Below are 14,497 nucleotides of genomic sequence, written 5' to 3'. Positions count from 1 at the left end.
CTACACAACTGGACGCAAAACATGTAAGTTAACTTCATGATTTGTGGTTAAATAAGGACTAAAAACATTTCTTATGCACCTTTCTTATGACACACAGCAAAAAGTCTTGCTTGTCAAAGTTGTCCCATCAGGCGGAGGTTTGACAGCACATTTTGATGTGCCTTTTTTATTCATGTTGAGTGAAAATAGCAGCATGTTTACGTTCAAACATACATTAAGTACTCTTGTAATGGGTTTAAAGGCAGCAAGGCAGTGTTGTTGAGCTTGGAAGTGACAGCGTACAACTGTGACGTCATCACACGTTTCCGCTGAGTGGAAAGTTTTGGATCTCTACACTTTGGCCAGCGTTTGTAAAAGTCTGCGTTTTTAAAGACAAAAGTATGCGTCTGCGTTTGGACAAGAGGCCTAAATGCATAGATAAGTATGTGTTTTTTAAGTATCTGTGTTCGAGTGGACATGGCATTATCGAGGCAAAATGTCGTAAAAAAAAACTTAGCGACGCCTCAACAAAAATTCCTTGAATATATTTTGTAATCGAATTACTTGAGTTCCTTGAGTAATCATTATATATATATATATATATATATATATATATATATATATATATATATATATATATATATATATATATATATATATATATATATATATATATATATATATATATATATATATATATATATATATATATATATATACACATATACACTACCGTTCAAAAGTTTGGGGTCACCCAAACAATTTTGTGGAATAGCCTTCATTTCTAAGAACAAGAATAGACTGTCGGGTTTCAGATGAAAGTTCTCTTTTTCTGGCCATTTTGAGCGTTTAATTGACCCCAAAAATGTGATGCTCCAGAAACTCAATCTGCTCAAAGGAAGGTCAGTTTTGTAGCTTCTGTAACGAGCTAAACTGTTTTCAGATGTGTGTACATGATTGCACAAGGGTTTTCTAATCATCAATTAGCTTTCTGAGCCAATGAGCAAACACATTGTACCATTAGAACACTGGAGTGATAGTTGCTGGAAATGGGCCTCTATACACCTATGTAGATATTGCACCAAAAACCAGACATTTGCAGCTAGAATAGTCATTTACCACATTAGCAATGTATAGAGTATATTTCTTTAAAGTTAAGACTAGTTTAAAGTTATCTTCATTGAAAAGTACAGTGCTTTTCCTTCAAAAATAAGGACATTTAAATGTGACCCCAAACTTTTGAACGGTAGTGTATAAACACATACATATATACATACAGCTTGTATGTACAATGTGCACAATTGAATATTTTTTCGGCCTTGTCCACACTACAACAAGTCAATTCCAATTGTGTTGCCCATTTGTGATCCGTATCAGATTATTTTCAATGTCAATGTCACCAGTACAATTACGAACTTTTTCAATCCGACCCAGGCCTCTTTCATATGTGGATATAAATCGACTATGTACGGAATCTGACTGCAGTCTGAATGCTCCGGTCGCGTTCATCCCACTAATACGTCTTCAAACAGCAACAAGCGTCATAATTCTTCGCCAAAATAGATGGTTGCAAATAAATAGTTGACAAATGAGCAGAAATATGTGTTTTAAGGAATTCACGTCACTGTTCCACCACTTCTGCATACGACTGCTCGCTCACACGCTCTTCGGAGCAAACACCGAAGCAAACATCCCGCAAACTGCGAGAGCCAAAATGCTTGCCCCTTTCCTCCTAAATCTTCTACACGCAATAATTCAGTTCAGAAAATGTTGTCTTAGATTGCACAAAATCCTTGAAATTGACACAAATGCGCCAGGACTGAGACCTTCCGGAATCGGAGCCATGTTTACTATGTAAAAAGATCAAATTTGACAGACAAAATCCCGATTGGACCTCCGACCCTGCAGTGTGGACGTAGCCTCTGGTGCTCCGACAGTAATGTGTTTTGGTCATTTTGGCCTAAAAACTAAAGATAAAGGTGAAGTTATAACCCTGCAACACACTCAGGAAGAGGTGCTTTAAGACATGGCTAGCTAGCTAGCGGTTAACATCCATCCGCAGTCAGCAGTGTTTTGGCTACTTCTAAATCACTAATCCTTGTCTCCATGGCGACAAATAAAGTACGTTTCTTACAAGTACCATTATCACTGGAGGACGAGGAATAGCTAAACATGCTTCACTACACACTGTAGGAGGATACAATAGCTCACCGGCGTCACAATGTAAACAAACGCCATGGGTGGATCTACACCTGACATCCACTGTAATGATACCAAGTACAAGAGCGTATCTAGTCGATACTACTATGATTACATTGATATTTTGTGGCGTCATTAAATCTTTTTTCCTTTTTTTAAAATTCATATTATGTTTATAAACTTAGTTAATATGTTACTGGACACATGAGGACTTTGAATATGACCAATGTATGATTCTGTAACTACTTGGTATCGGATCAATACCTACATTTGTGGTATCATCCAAAACTAATGTATCAAACAACAGAAGAATAAGTGATTATTACATTTTAACAGAATTGTAGATAGAGCATGTTAAAAGAGAAAATAAGCAGATATTAACAGTAAATGAACAAGTAGACTAATAATCCATTTTTACAGTTTGTCCCTCATAATGTTGACAAAATAATAGAATGATAAATGACCCTAATCCCTACTCTCTACTGTCTTCCTTTGGTATTATTTCGGAAACAAATCTCGTATGCCGTTACGTCTGTACTAAATGGGCTGAAACCCCAAGTTGTCAGTGCAGCTCCTAATGCATCGGGAAATGAAGTTTACCGTACACATTATCACGCTAGTTGGCGCCCGTTACACGCACATACTTGTGTAAATGGTGTGTGTGGCTTACCTCTCCTCTGTGTCCCACGTAGATGAAGCTACACATGGGGTGGAAGGCTCCAGTGCCGCAGGCCAGGAGGTGAGTGCGGTTGTACGGTTGCAGGAGACGCACAAAGTTGGCGCATTCCGTCTAAAAAACAACAACACAGATACGCGACCATGAGCATACTTTGGAGGTGCTGAGAACCGCCGTATCATGCGCACACTCACACGCACCCAGGCAGCTGAATAAATCAAAAATACACAAAGCGCAATAAAAGATGTCATCCCAGCGGAGATAAGCTGATTTTCATGGCTACCAGGGGACCAAAGTTAGTTCTCCACCATTCTTATTGAGACCACATGTTTCAGTAACAAGACCCAAAAGATTGTTGGTGTTGCTGCGGGGAATGTGATAGACTCCGCTCGGCCTGTTGGACGTGAGCCCGAGCGACGCGCGGGTCACACTGGCAAATTTCATCATTACAATCCAGGCCGTTTCCTTGGAGTTCTAGCCAGGGTGCGGTGAACACACAACAAAAATGGAGGACAGACAAGAAAAAGGACTCAAAAAAGGAGAAACGCCTCAAACAAGATCTTGTTTTGTTACAAAAATGTACAGTAGGAAAATATGGCTAATCTTGCATGAGAGGAAGAGCGGGGGGTCAATCATTTTGCAATGCACTTTGCTGGAAATGATGGAAAGCGCCACTCCACATAGCAACTGACGCTGTGGTCAAAGTTGGAATTGCCACAAAAAACACATTTTAAAGATATTCAACACCCCAGGTAACACCTAGCGTTAACATAACATTACTGTATGGTTCTCTTTTGGTTATGCAAGATGAGAACGTTCTAAGAACATTCTTAGAACGTATCGGAAATGCTGATTATCGGTCCTGCTAGGCACCGACATCTATTTAATAATACCACCTTAACATTTGACAACCAAACAATTACACAAGGCGACTCAGTAAAGAATTTGGGTATTATCTTCGACCCAACTCTCTCGTTTGAGTCACACATTAAGAGTGTTACTAAAACGGCCTTCTTTCATCTCCGTAATATCGCTAAAATTCGGTCCATCTTGTCCACTAGCGACGCTGAGATCATTATTCATGCGTTCGTTACGTCTCGTCTCGATTACTGTAACGTATTATTTTCGGGCCTCCCTATGTCTAGCATTAAAAGATTACAGTTGGTACAAAATGCGGCTGCTAGACTTTTGACAAAAACAAGAAAGTTTGATCATATTACGCCTATACTGGCTCACTTGCACTGGCTTCCTGTGCACTTAAGATGCGACTTTAAGGTTTTACTACTTACGTATAAAATACTACACGGTTTAGCTCCAGCGTATCTCGCCGATTGTATTGTACCATATGTCCCGACAAGAAATCTGCGTTCAAAGAACTCCGGTTTATTAGTGATTCCCAGAGCCAAAAAAAAGTCTGCGGGCTATAGAGCGTTTTCTGTTCGGGCTCCAATACTATGGAATGCCCTCCCGGTAAAAGTTAGAGATGCTACCTCAGTAGAAGCATTTAAGTCCCATCTTAAAACTCATTTGTATACTCTAGCCTTTAAATAGACCCCCTTTTTAGACCAGTTGATCTGCCGTTTCTTTTCTTCTCTCCTCTGCTCCCCTCTTCCTTGGAGGGGGGGGTTGCACAGGTCCGGTGGCCATGGATGAAGTGCTGGCTGTCCAGAGTCGGGACCCCGGGTGGACCGCTAGCCTGTGCATCGGTTGGGGACATCTCTGAGCTGCTGACCCGTCTCCGCTCGGGACGGTTTCCTGCTGGCCCCACTATGGACTGGACTCTCGCTGATGTGTTGGATCCACTGTGGACTGGACTTTCACAATATTATGTCAGACCCACTCGACATCCATTGCTTTCGGTCTCCCCTAGAGGGGTGGGGGGGCGGGGGTTACCCACATATGCGGTCCTCTCCAAGGTTTCTCATAGTCATTCACATCGACGTCCCACTAGGGTGAGTTTTTCCTTGCCCGTATGTGGGCTCTGTACCGAGGATGTCGTTGTGGCTTGTGCAGCCCTTTGAGACACCTGTGATTTAGGGCTATATAAATAAACATTGATTGATTGATTGATTGATATCAAAAACCATCTGACACACACTACCAAATATAATTTGCCTGCAATGGAAACAGGCTTTTAGAAGTGTTTTTTTTCGCAAATTTACTTTTTATACAGTATGTTGTAACGTTTCCCTAACGTTCTGTGAACGTGTTGTGTTTTGTGAACAATCTGACGTCGGCTGAGTCAAGGCTGCACGCACAGTAGGTGGCGGTAATGCACACCACAAGGTTGCTTGCCAACCGCCATAAAAAATCAAAAGAAGAAGAAGAAGAAGGCTGCACGCATGCGCGTTGAAGCTGTTCCGTGAGACAAAAAAGGACGAAGGCTAAGCTGCAAGTTCCAGAATCCCAATATTCAGGCAATTGGGTGCGCCATCCATTTATCATAAGTAAGTAGAAATAGAGTGAAATACGAAGCACGTTTTTGTATAAAAATTTCTAACCTACATGATTAATTTCAGACCATTTTACGGTTTTAGCGTTGTGTCTAATGCGCGCCATGCGCCGGCGCTAACTAGCATACATTTCTCGTGCAGGTTGGCTGTTATAAAGTTTCCAAACTGACCAAAGACCTACGAATGACTTCTGCAGAAGGGTGGAAAGCCAAGAAAACGGACAGTGAGAGTGACAGTGAGAGTGGCCAGGTAAATGATAAAGTAATTATGCCAATTTTTTAATTCAATTCATGAAGATCCCAGTTCTGTGTTGAATTTGCAATTATAAATACTTGCAGGAAGCGACGGCGAAGAACAAGGATAAAGCCAAGAAAACGGAGAGTGAGATGAGTGACCATGCAGGTAAATGATAAAGTAATTATGCCAATTTTTTAATTCGATTCATGAAGATCCCAGTTCTGTGTTGAATTTGCAATTATAAATACTTGCAGGAAGCGACGGCGAAGAAGGGCAAAGGGAAGTGTACAAAGGAAAGGGACAGTGAGAGTGGCCAGGTAAATGATAAAGTAATTATGCCAATTTTTTAATTCAATTCATGAAGATCCCAGTTCTGTGTTGAATTTGCAATTATAACTACTTGCAGGAAGCGACGGCGAAGAAGGGCAAAGGGAAGTGTACAAAGGAAAGGGACAGTGAGAGTGGCCAGGTAAATGATAAAGTAACTATGCCATTTTTTTAATTCAATTCAAGAAGATCCCAGTTCTTTGTTGAATTTGCGATTATAACTACTTGCAGGAAGCGCGAAGAAGAAAACAGGGAAAGGGAAAGGGAAAAGAACCAAGCAAACGGACTATAGTGAGACCAGTGAGCATTGAGCAGGTAAACAAGGAGTAAATTATGCCATGTTTTAATTGAATTCAATTTTTCTACATTCCAGTGCTGTCTTTGTTGTATTTGTGAATATCTATAATTATTTACTTCCAGGAAGAGAACCAACAAGAAGGGGCTGGAGTACACTGACGCGCACGACCAAGACCACTGCATTCCATTTCTATTGTATTATAATTATCACTAATAAATAATGAATTCTGTTGAAATCACTAATCACTATCACTAATAAAGAATTAATTCTGTTGAAATTTCTGTTTGAGTGTTATTCCTGACAATATAGCATAAAAACAGATGTAAATAGCGTGTTCCTAAACAGTTCCCTAAACGTTCTAGCCAAACGTTCTTGGCTAACGTTCTGCTAACCAAGCAAGAACTCCACAACCTCACGTTCTTTGAACGTTATAAACTAACGTTCCCAGAACAATGCCACTACGTTCTCCTAACGTTCACATAACGTTCACATAACGTTCACTTGTTACCTGGGACGCTACTGCCATCTGGCGGCTACATTTGTCACCTTTCATGTGTCAGGTAAACCGTGACGAACGGGGCCATATGAGTCCCTGTTAACACATCCTGGACATTCAAACAAACAATTTTCCAAGTTCAAATAAATTCCAGAAACTCCCAGGATAGCCAGTTTTACATTTTAAAATTCAAACCATTTCTACTTTCATCATACATTCAAACAGTATTTTAGTTCAACATTCAAACCATTCTTACATTCATTTCACATTCTAGCAGTATTTCAGATCAGCTTGCATCCACACGCAATTTGTAAAGAAATTGCTTCCTCTAGTTTAGGGGTCGGCAACCCAACATGTTGAAAGAGCCATATTGGACCAAAAATACAAAATCTGTCTGGAGCCGCAAAAAATTAAAAGCCTTATATAAGTAACTATAATGAAGGCAACACATGATGTAAGTGTCTATATTAGCATATTAGCATACTATCAAAATGACTTTAAAAGTCTTATACAAGTGTTATAATGAATACAACACATGATGTAAGTGTCTATATTAGTTATAATAGCCAACTATCAAAATGACTTTAAAAAGTCTTATATGAGTGTTATAATGAAGGCAACACATGATGTAAGTGTCTATATTAGCTATATTAGCCTACTATCAAAATGACTTTAAAAGTCTTACATAAGTGTTATAATGAAGACAACACATGATGTAAGTGTCTATATTAGCTATAATAGCCTACTATCAAAATGACTTTAAAAGTTGTATATAAGTGTTATAATGAAGACAACACATGATGTACATGTCTATATTAGCTATATTAGCCTACTATCAAAATGACTATGTGTCGCAGGCTGACGCAAATCTTCGTTGACAGAAATTCTGAAATGTAATATTTATTCTACACATTTTTACAACATTGGAAAACATTAGTAAAACTTCTAAGATGGTGAGATAACTCCTGGAAATGACTGTCTTAGAATGGCCAAAGGTATAGATGTGTGTGTCCGAGTTAAAGGAAACAGCAGGCCGTCTTCTTCTAATGGATTAATTACAATCTTTGCAAGCTGGGTAACATTTGCTGTGGTCTGGTACAACATGGCACATAATTGCAGCCACTAGTACATACAAATAATGTGTCATGAAACATGCAAATACAAAATAAATACACAGAGGACATAAGTCAAGGAAATTAAGTGAGCTCAAACATACCTACAAACGAGGCATAATGATGCAATATGTACATTGAAGTTAAAGTTAAAGTCCCAATGTTGTCACACACACACTAGGTGTGGTGAAATGTGTCCTCTGCATTTGACCCATCCCCTTGTTCACCCCCTGGGAGGTGAGGGGAGCAGTGAGCAGCAGCGGTGGTCACGCCCGGGAATAATTTTTGGTGATTTAACCCCCAATTCCAACCCTTGATGCTGAGTGCCAAGCAGGGAGGTAATGGGTCCCATTTTTATAGTCTTTGGTATGACTCAGCCGGGGTTTGAAATCACAACCTACCGATTTCAGGGCGGACACTCTAACCACTAGGCCACTCAGTAGGCTACATACAGCTAGCCTAAATAGCATGTTAGTATTGATTGGCTTGCAGTCATGCAGTGACCAAATATGCCTGATTAGCACTCCACAAAAGTCAATAACATCAACAAAGCTCCCCTTTGTAAATGGGTTATACTTGTATAGCGCTTTTCTACCTTCAAGATACTCAAAGTGCTTTGACACTATTTCCACATTCACCCATTCACCCACACATTCACACACACACTGATGGCGGGAGCTGCCATGCAAGGCCCTAACCACGACCCATCAGGAGCAAGGGTGAAGTGTCTTGCTCAAGCACACAATGGACATGACGAGGTTGGTAGAAGGTGGGGATCGAACCAGGAACCCTCAGGTTGCTGGCACGGCCACTCTCCCAACCGCGCCATGCCGTCCCCGTCTTTGTGCATTCACGCACAGTATAAAACGTTTGGTGGACAAAATAAGACAAAGAAGGATTGGCATAAAACAGGTCTTTCTGTGGCAGCCTCGGAGAAAGTCCACACAACTATGGGTGAGTTCAAAGACCGACGAAATTAGTAGGACGAAACGGCGCTCGCCAAATACTCTCATAAATGAAACATAAACACAAACATAATAAACAGTAGGCTTTCGAACAATTACAAAGATTTGTGTCATTCTTGTCCTACAGAAACCGTATTAAAACAAAAACTATATTTTTTCAATTTTCATACATTAATAAAATGTGACTTAATGCATGACCTGTGCAGTTAATAAAGACAGTTTGACCCTGGAACTTATGAATCCACACTCCACATTGTGAGAATAATCTGGACAGCAAGCAGCGTGGAGGGAAGGCAAGAAGGTTCATCATGTTTTTCCCATCACGCCTGATCAAAGATGGGCTTCTTCTCCATTTCCAGGCAGAGAACTAAAGACCACGCTTCAGTTTCCTACTCAAACAAGATCTGCGCCATCCAAGCGAGCCGACAGAAAGTAATATGTCTGCAATAGGAAGTGAAATCTGTGTGGCCTGCAGTGGAATGAAATGTTGACAATAAAGAAATACGCCTGAGCTCAATCCACTCTGGGATGTCGGAGTTTTACATATGTGGCGAGGTTTTATTGAGGCCATAAAGAAACGTGGAGTTTTTCCTCCCTTTTTTCTCTCTCTCTCGCTATGGTTTCTCTTTGCGGCAGTAGCTTTAATGTTGCCAGGATTCAAACATAGACATTTGATCAACGGACAAGTAGCTGGGATCAAGAAGGTTTTGTGCGCACTGTGCCAAACATGGCGTTCAAAAGTGCTTTTCCAGTTGACACTCGACGACAGAACCAGGACCGCTGCTTCCAGAGCCATGCAGTAATGGTTAGAAACAAAGCCCAAGTCAGCGGGAAGGGCGACCGATGTGTCCCACATGTCAGACTATAATGGAAACATGTGGTTGATTATGGAGAAATAGGAAATTACACGTTGCTTCATTTATAAAAGGGGTGTTCAAACTTCAGTACTAAAAAATCAAAGCATGCATTGACAGTTTTCATTTTCAAAACAATAAATAGATTTATTTCTAATATGAAGGTTCTACTCAAGTTTGGTTCCCAGATAAATAAGTTATATATTATCATTCATATTTTTTTATTCAACACTTAAATCTCTATATCAGCTCTATCTGTTGATATTCAGTTTTTTTTTGCCAAAGCCCTGTTTTTTATTGCAGAAACACAACAAAAATGCAGTATTTCCCCAAAAAATATTTTAAATGTGGAGTATTTGAAGTGAAGTATTTGGAGGCTTAAATAAGACAATAATTCAAAAGAAAATTTTCATTTATTATTATTTTCTGAGCAATGACAGGTTTAAAAAAAAAAAAAAACTCTAAAATTTGCGTTTTGTTAGTGTTCTTCTGTGTTTAGTGTTTTAGTTCCTGTCCTGTGCTTTTATTTTGTCGGTGTTTTCCCATGGCTGCTTCACTTCTGTCCCGGAGCATTTCCCCTCATCTGTTTTCTGTTTGCAATCAATTTAAGTTGAGCCTTTTGCTACATTTGTGGTCGGGACATTGATGTAATCTATCCTTTTGATGCTAAGCCCTAATACGCACTACTTTGTGGACGCCGTCTGCTCCACATTTCCCGTGAGTGTTTATTTTATTTTTTTTAACTTCCAATACTTAAGTCTCTAGATCAGGGGTGTCAAAGTCATTTTAGCTCAAGGGCCACATGGAGGAAAATCTATTCCCAAGTGGGCCGTACTGGTAAAACCATGGCATGGTAATTTAAAAGTAAAGACAACTTCAGATTGTTTTCTTTGTTAAAAAAAAACCCAAGCACAATCTGAAAATGTAAAAGTCATAATTTTGTTGTTTTTTACACTTGATAGTTAATAGTATTCTATCTTCATTCGTCGTTATTTATACTTTCTGAATAAATGATGTGATAATGTTCATCAGTCAAATACGTGGAATTGAGTCCGGCAGAGTTTTAAAATGCTCTAATTAGTGTTAATTTTTAATCTATCAGAATATGAAATCAATACTAATATCAAAATGTAGCATCATCTGCAACAAAACGGGTCAATTTGGACTTAATTCATAAATCACACATGAAGTTAGAAGTTAGATTTGACAATCAAGGTATGAACAAACTGTGTAAGTACGTAGTTTCCAAACAAGGAAGTATTGACATAGCACATAGCTCCGCCCCCTTGCAGCAAGGGGATACAAAGCATTGCTATTGCGACATCCAGTGGACACATTTAGGACAGCAGCTTATGTCAGCTCAGTTCTCGCGGGCCGGATAAAACATGTTTGCGCGCCTGATGTGGCCCACGGGCCGTATGTGGCTCAGGGGCCGTATGTTTTACACCCCTGCTCTAGGTACACTTCCAATCTATTGGTCAATTATACGTTTTTTTTTCATGTTTCCGTTTTATGCCCTTTGTGTCAAAAAAAATCTTAATGAACAACAACAAAAAGCAAGATTTCCCTAAAAAATCTTTATTATTTTTTGAGCAATGACAGCTTTAAAGAAGCTTTGTTATTTATTTTATTGTATCTTCTATCTATACATATTAGTGGAATATGTAGTATTTATGACTAATTTTGTTTCATTTTATGTTTCAATTCTGTTTCTGTATGTAAAATCCTGCACTGCAACAATGTCATTTCCCCATTGTGGGATGAATAAAAGTCAACATTTCAACCTTTTCTCGTTACATCTCACCTGCTTGCTCTTTTATTCCACTTTATTTTTAAAGTTTTTGGGGGTTTTCGTAATAGTATTTTACAACTACAACATCTACACATACAATTTGAGATTATAAACAATAAATAATTAGTGAAGTAGATAGATGTAAATAATAAGCACTGCGCAAGCACCCTTCATGAGACCAATGTTCTATTTATTTATTTCATTTAAGAATAAAAAATACTCTCATTGTCAATAATTCTCCCCAAATTGTGTTTTGATCTTTGACAAGGCATTTCTTTAAATCTGCTCGACCCACCCTTTCACTGCTTCTTGCAGTGATGGTCCACTACAGTACGTCTCCTGTCAAAAAACTCAAATTTTGCCATGAAATCCAGTTTTTGTCCTTCTTTCCTGGTGTTTTACAGGTCCCGTTTGTTCGTTTTCGCTACTGTAGCGAGTCGGTCGACTAGCCTCCGCCCACAACACTCGGAGCGTGGGCTCATTAGAGGTGTGCCACCAGTTTCGTGCTGCGTCATTCAATCAAATAACTTGACAGAGATGGACGGACAGAAAATATATCTCCAACAAAAGTCCAAACTTTGAGTAAATAACTTTACAAATAGAAGTCTTATTATTAAGTTAAAGTTAAAGTACCACTGATAGTCACACACACACTAGGTGTGGTGAAATTACTCTCTGCATTTGACCCATCCCCTTGTTCCACCCCCTGGGAGGTGAGGGGAGCAGTGAGCAGTAGCGGTGGCCACGCTCGGGAATAATTGTGGTGATTTAACCCCCAATTCCAACCCTTGATGCTAAGTGCAAAGCAGGGAGGTAATGGGTCCCATTTTTATAGTCTTTGGTATGACTCGGCCGGGGTTTGAACTCACAAACTATATCGGTAAAGAAAAGCAGGCAGCAGCTCACACATTCTCATACTACTATAAGCTACGTGAAGGAGCCCACAATTGTTTTATTTAAATGTTCACAATATTTCTGGAAACCTTACAATGTTTTAAATCCATAAACTGATATAAAACTGCATCAAATTTAGTAGATGGCGAGTTATTGTGATGTAGAGAAATGCCATATTATATATAAATGCAGATGTTGATGCTCTTCTTAGACCACAGGTGTCAAACTCAAAGCCCGGAGGCCAGATCTGGCCAACGACATCATTTTATCTGGCCCGCAAATACCTGGAAATGATATGTGTCAATAAAGTACTTCATATTTTCTCACTAAATCTAATGGATTTTTTTTTATTTGACAGAAGAAGAAAAAAATGTACTGCTTAAAATTGCATACCTTTTAAACTTTAATAGTATCCAATATTGCAACAAATATTACAGTGTATTATCATACTTTCTGAACATGTTTTTGTCTAAATAAAATTAAATACAAATACTTAACTTTACAGCAAACTACTCATCAAATTAATAAAAATTACAATACATTTTACATTGTTCTGTACTTATTACTGTAAATTTTAAAAAAAATACTACTGTAGTACTTATAGACAAAATCCATCCATCCATCTTCCTCCGCTTATCCGAGGTCGGGTCGCGGGGGCAGCAGCCTAAGTAGGGTAGCCCAGACTTCCCTCTCCCCAGCCACTTCGTCCAGCTCCTTCCGGGGGATCCCGAGGCGTTCCCAGGCCAGCCGGGAGAGATAGTCTTCCCCGTGGCCTCCTACCGGTCGGACGTGCCCGAAACACCTCCCTAGGAAGGCGTTCGGGTGGCATCCTGACCAGATGCCCGAACCACCTCATCTGGCTCCTCTTGATGTGGAGGAGCAGCGGCTTTACTTTGAGCTCCCCCCGGATGACAGAGGTTCTCACCCTATCTCTAAGGGAGAGCCCCGCCACCCGGCAGAAGAACCTCATTTTGGCCGCTTGTACCCGTGATTTTCATGACTCAAAGCTCATGACCATAGGTGAGGATGATCGTAGATCGACCGGTAAATTATGAGCTTTGCCTTCCGACTCAGCTCCTTCTTCACCACAACGGATCGATACAGCGTCCGCATTACTGAAGACGCCGCACCGATCCGCCTGTCGATCTCACGATCCACTCTTCCCTCACTCGTGAACAAGACTCTGAGGTATTTGAACTCCTCCACTCGGTGCAAGATCCCGGAGATGGCACTCCACCCTTTTCCGGGCGAGAACCATGGACTCGGACTTGGAGGTGCTGATTCCCATCCCAGTCGCTTCACACTCGGCTGCGAACCGGTCCAGTGAGAGCTGAAGATCTTAGCCAGATGAAACCATCATCATCTGCAAATAGCAGAGACCTAATCCTGCAGCCACCAAACCAGATACCCTCAACGCCCTGACTGCGCCTAGAAATTCTGTCCATAAAAGTTATGAACAGAATCGGTGACAAAGGGCAGCCTTAGCGGAGTCAAACCCTCACTGGAAACGGATCCGACTTACTGCCGGCAATGCGGACCAAGCTCTGACATTGATTATACAGGGAGCGGACCGCCACAATAAGACAGTCCGTTACCCCATACTCTCTGAGCACTCCCCACAGGACTTCCCGGGGTACACGGTCGAATGCCTTCTCCAAGTCCACAAAGCACACTTTGTGGACTTGGAGCCCGATGAATTCATGCACAGTAGGTCACTTTTGTTTCAGATACTTAGAAGTTGGAGCCTTTTTGTTTTTATTATTAGGTTCATTGACCATCCTAAAATCTGTTTATTCTGAGAAATTAATTACCTTTTTGGCTGTAACATATTTTAAAACGTTTTTTCTGCTGACATTTTTAGACCCCTAATCCAACTGAATTGCATCTACCGGGGGAGTGAGGAAATATTAGCACCTGTCTCAATGTCCACTGGACATTGAGTCAGATTGGACCATGTTCCGTACCTCTATTGTCGAGGCGGCCGATTGGAGCTGTGGCTGCAAGGTGGTTGGTGCCTGTCGTGGCGTTAATCTTAGAACCCGCTGGTGGACACCAGCAGTGAGGGATGCCGTCAAGCTGAAGAAGGAGTCCTATTGGGCTCTTTTGGCTCATAGGACTCCGGAGGCAACAGACAGGTACCGACAGGCCAAGCGGTGTGCGGCTTCAGCGGTCGCGGAGGCAAAAACTCGGACATGGGAGGAGTTCGGGGAAACCA

The 14,497-nt window shown here is 40.6% G+C and overlaps 1 protein-coding gene across 1 annotated transcript in view; it reads right to left on the bottom strand.

Moving 5' to 3' along the window:
• The window catches only part of sema3bl (sema domain, immunoglobulin domain (Ig), short basic domain, secreted, (semaphorin) 3bl), a 225,655-nt gene that overhangs the window by 86,503 nt on the left and 124,655 nt on the right, over positions 1-14,497 (bottom strand). The window contains 1 exon segment of the mRNA XM_062057997.1: positions 2,849-2,968. Within this exon segment, the coding sequence (XP_061913981.1) occupies positions 2,849-2,968 (120 nt within the window).

The sequence above is a fragment of the Entelurus aequoreus genome, linkage group LG01 (assembly GCF_033978785.1).
Source record: "Entelurus aequoreus isolate RoL-2023_Sb linkage group LG01, RoL_Eaeq_v1.1, whole genome shotgun sequence".
In the NCBI taxonomy this organism is placed as follows: domain Eukaryota; kingdom Metazoa; phylum Chordata; class Actinopteri; order Syngnathiformes; family Syngnathidae; genus Entelurus; species Entelurus aequoreus.
The sequence above is the reverse complement of the archived record's forward strand: the minus strand, read 5'-3'. Positions and strand labels throughout refer to the sequence as shown.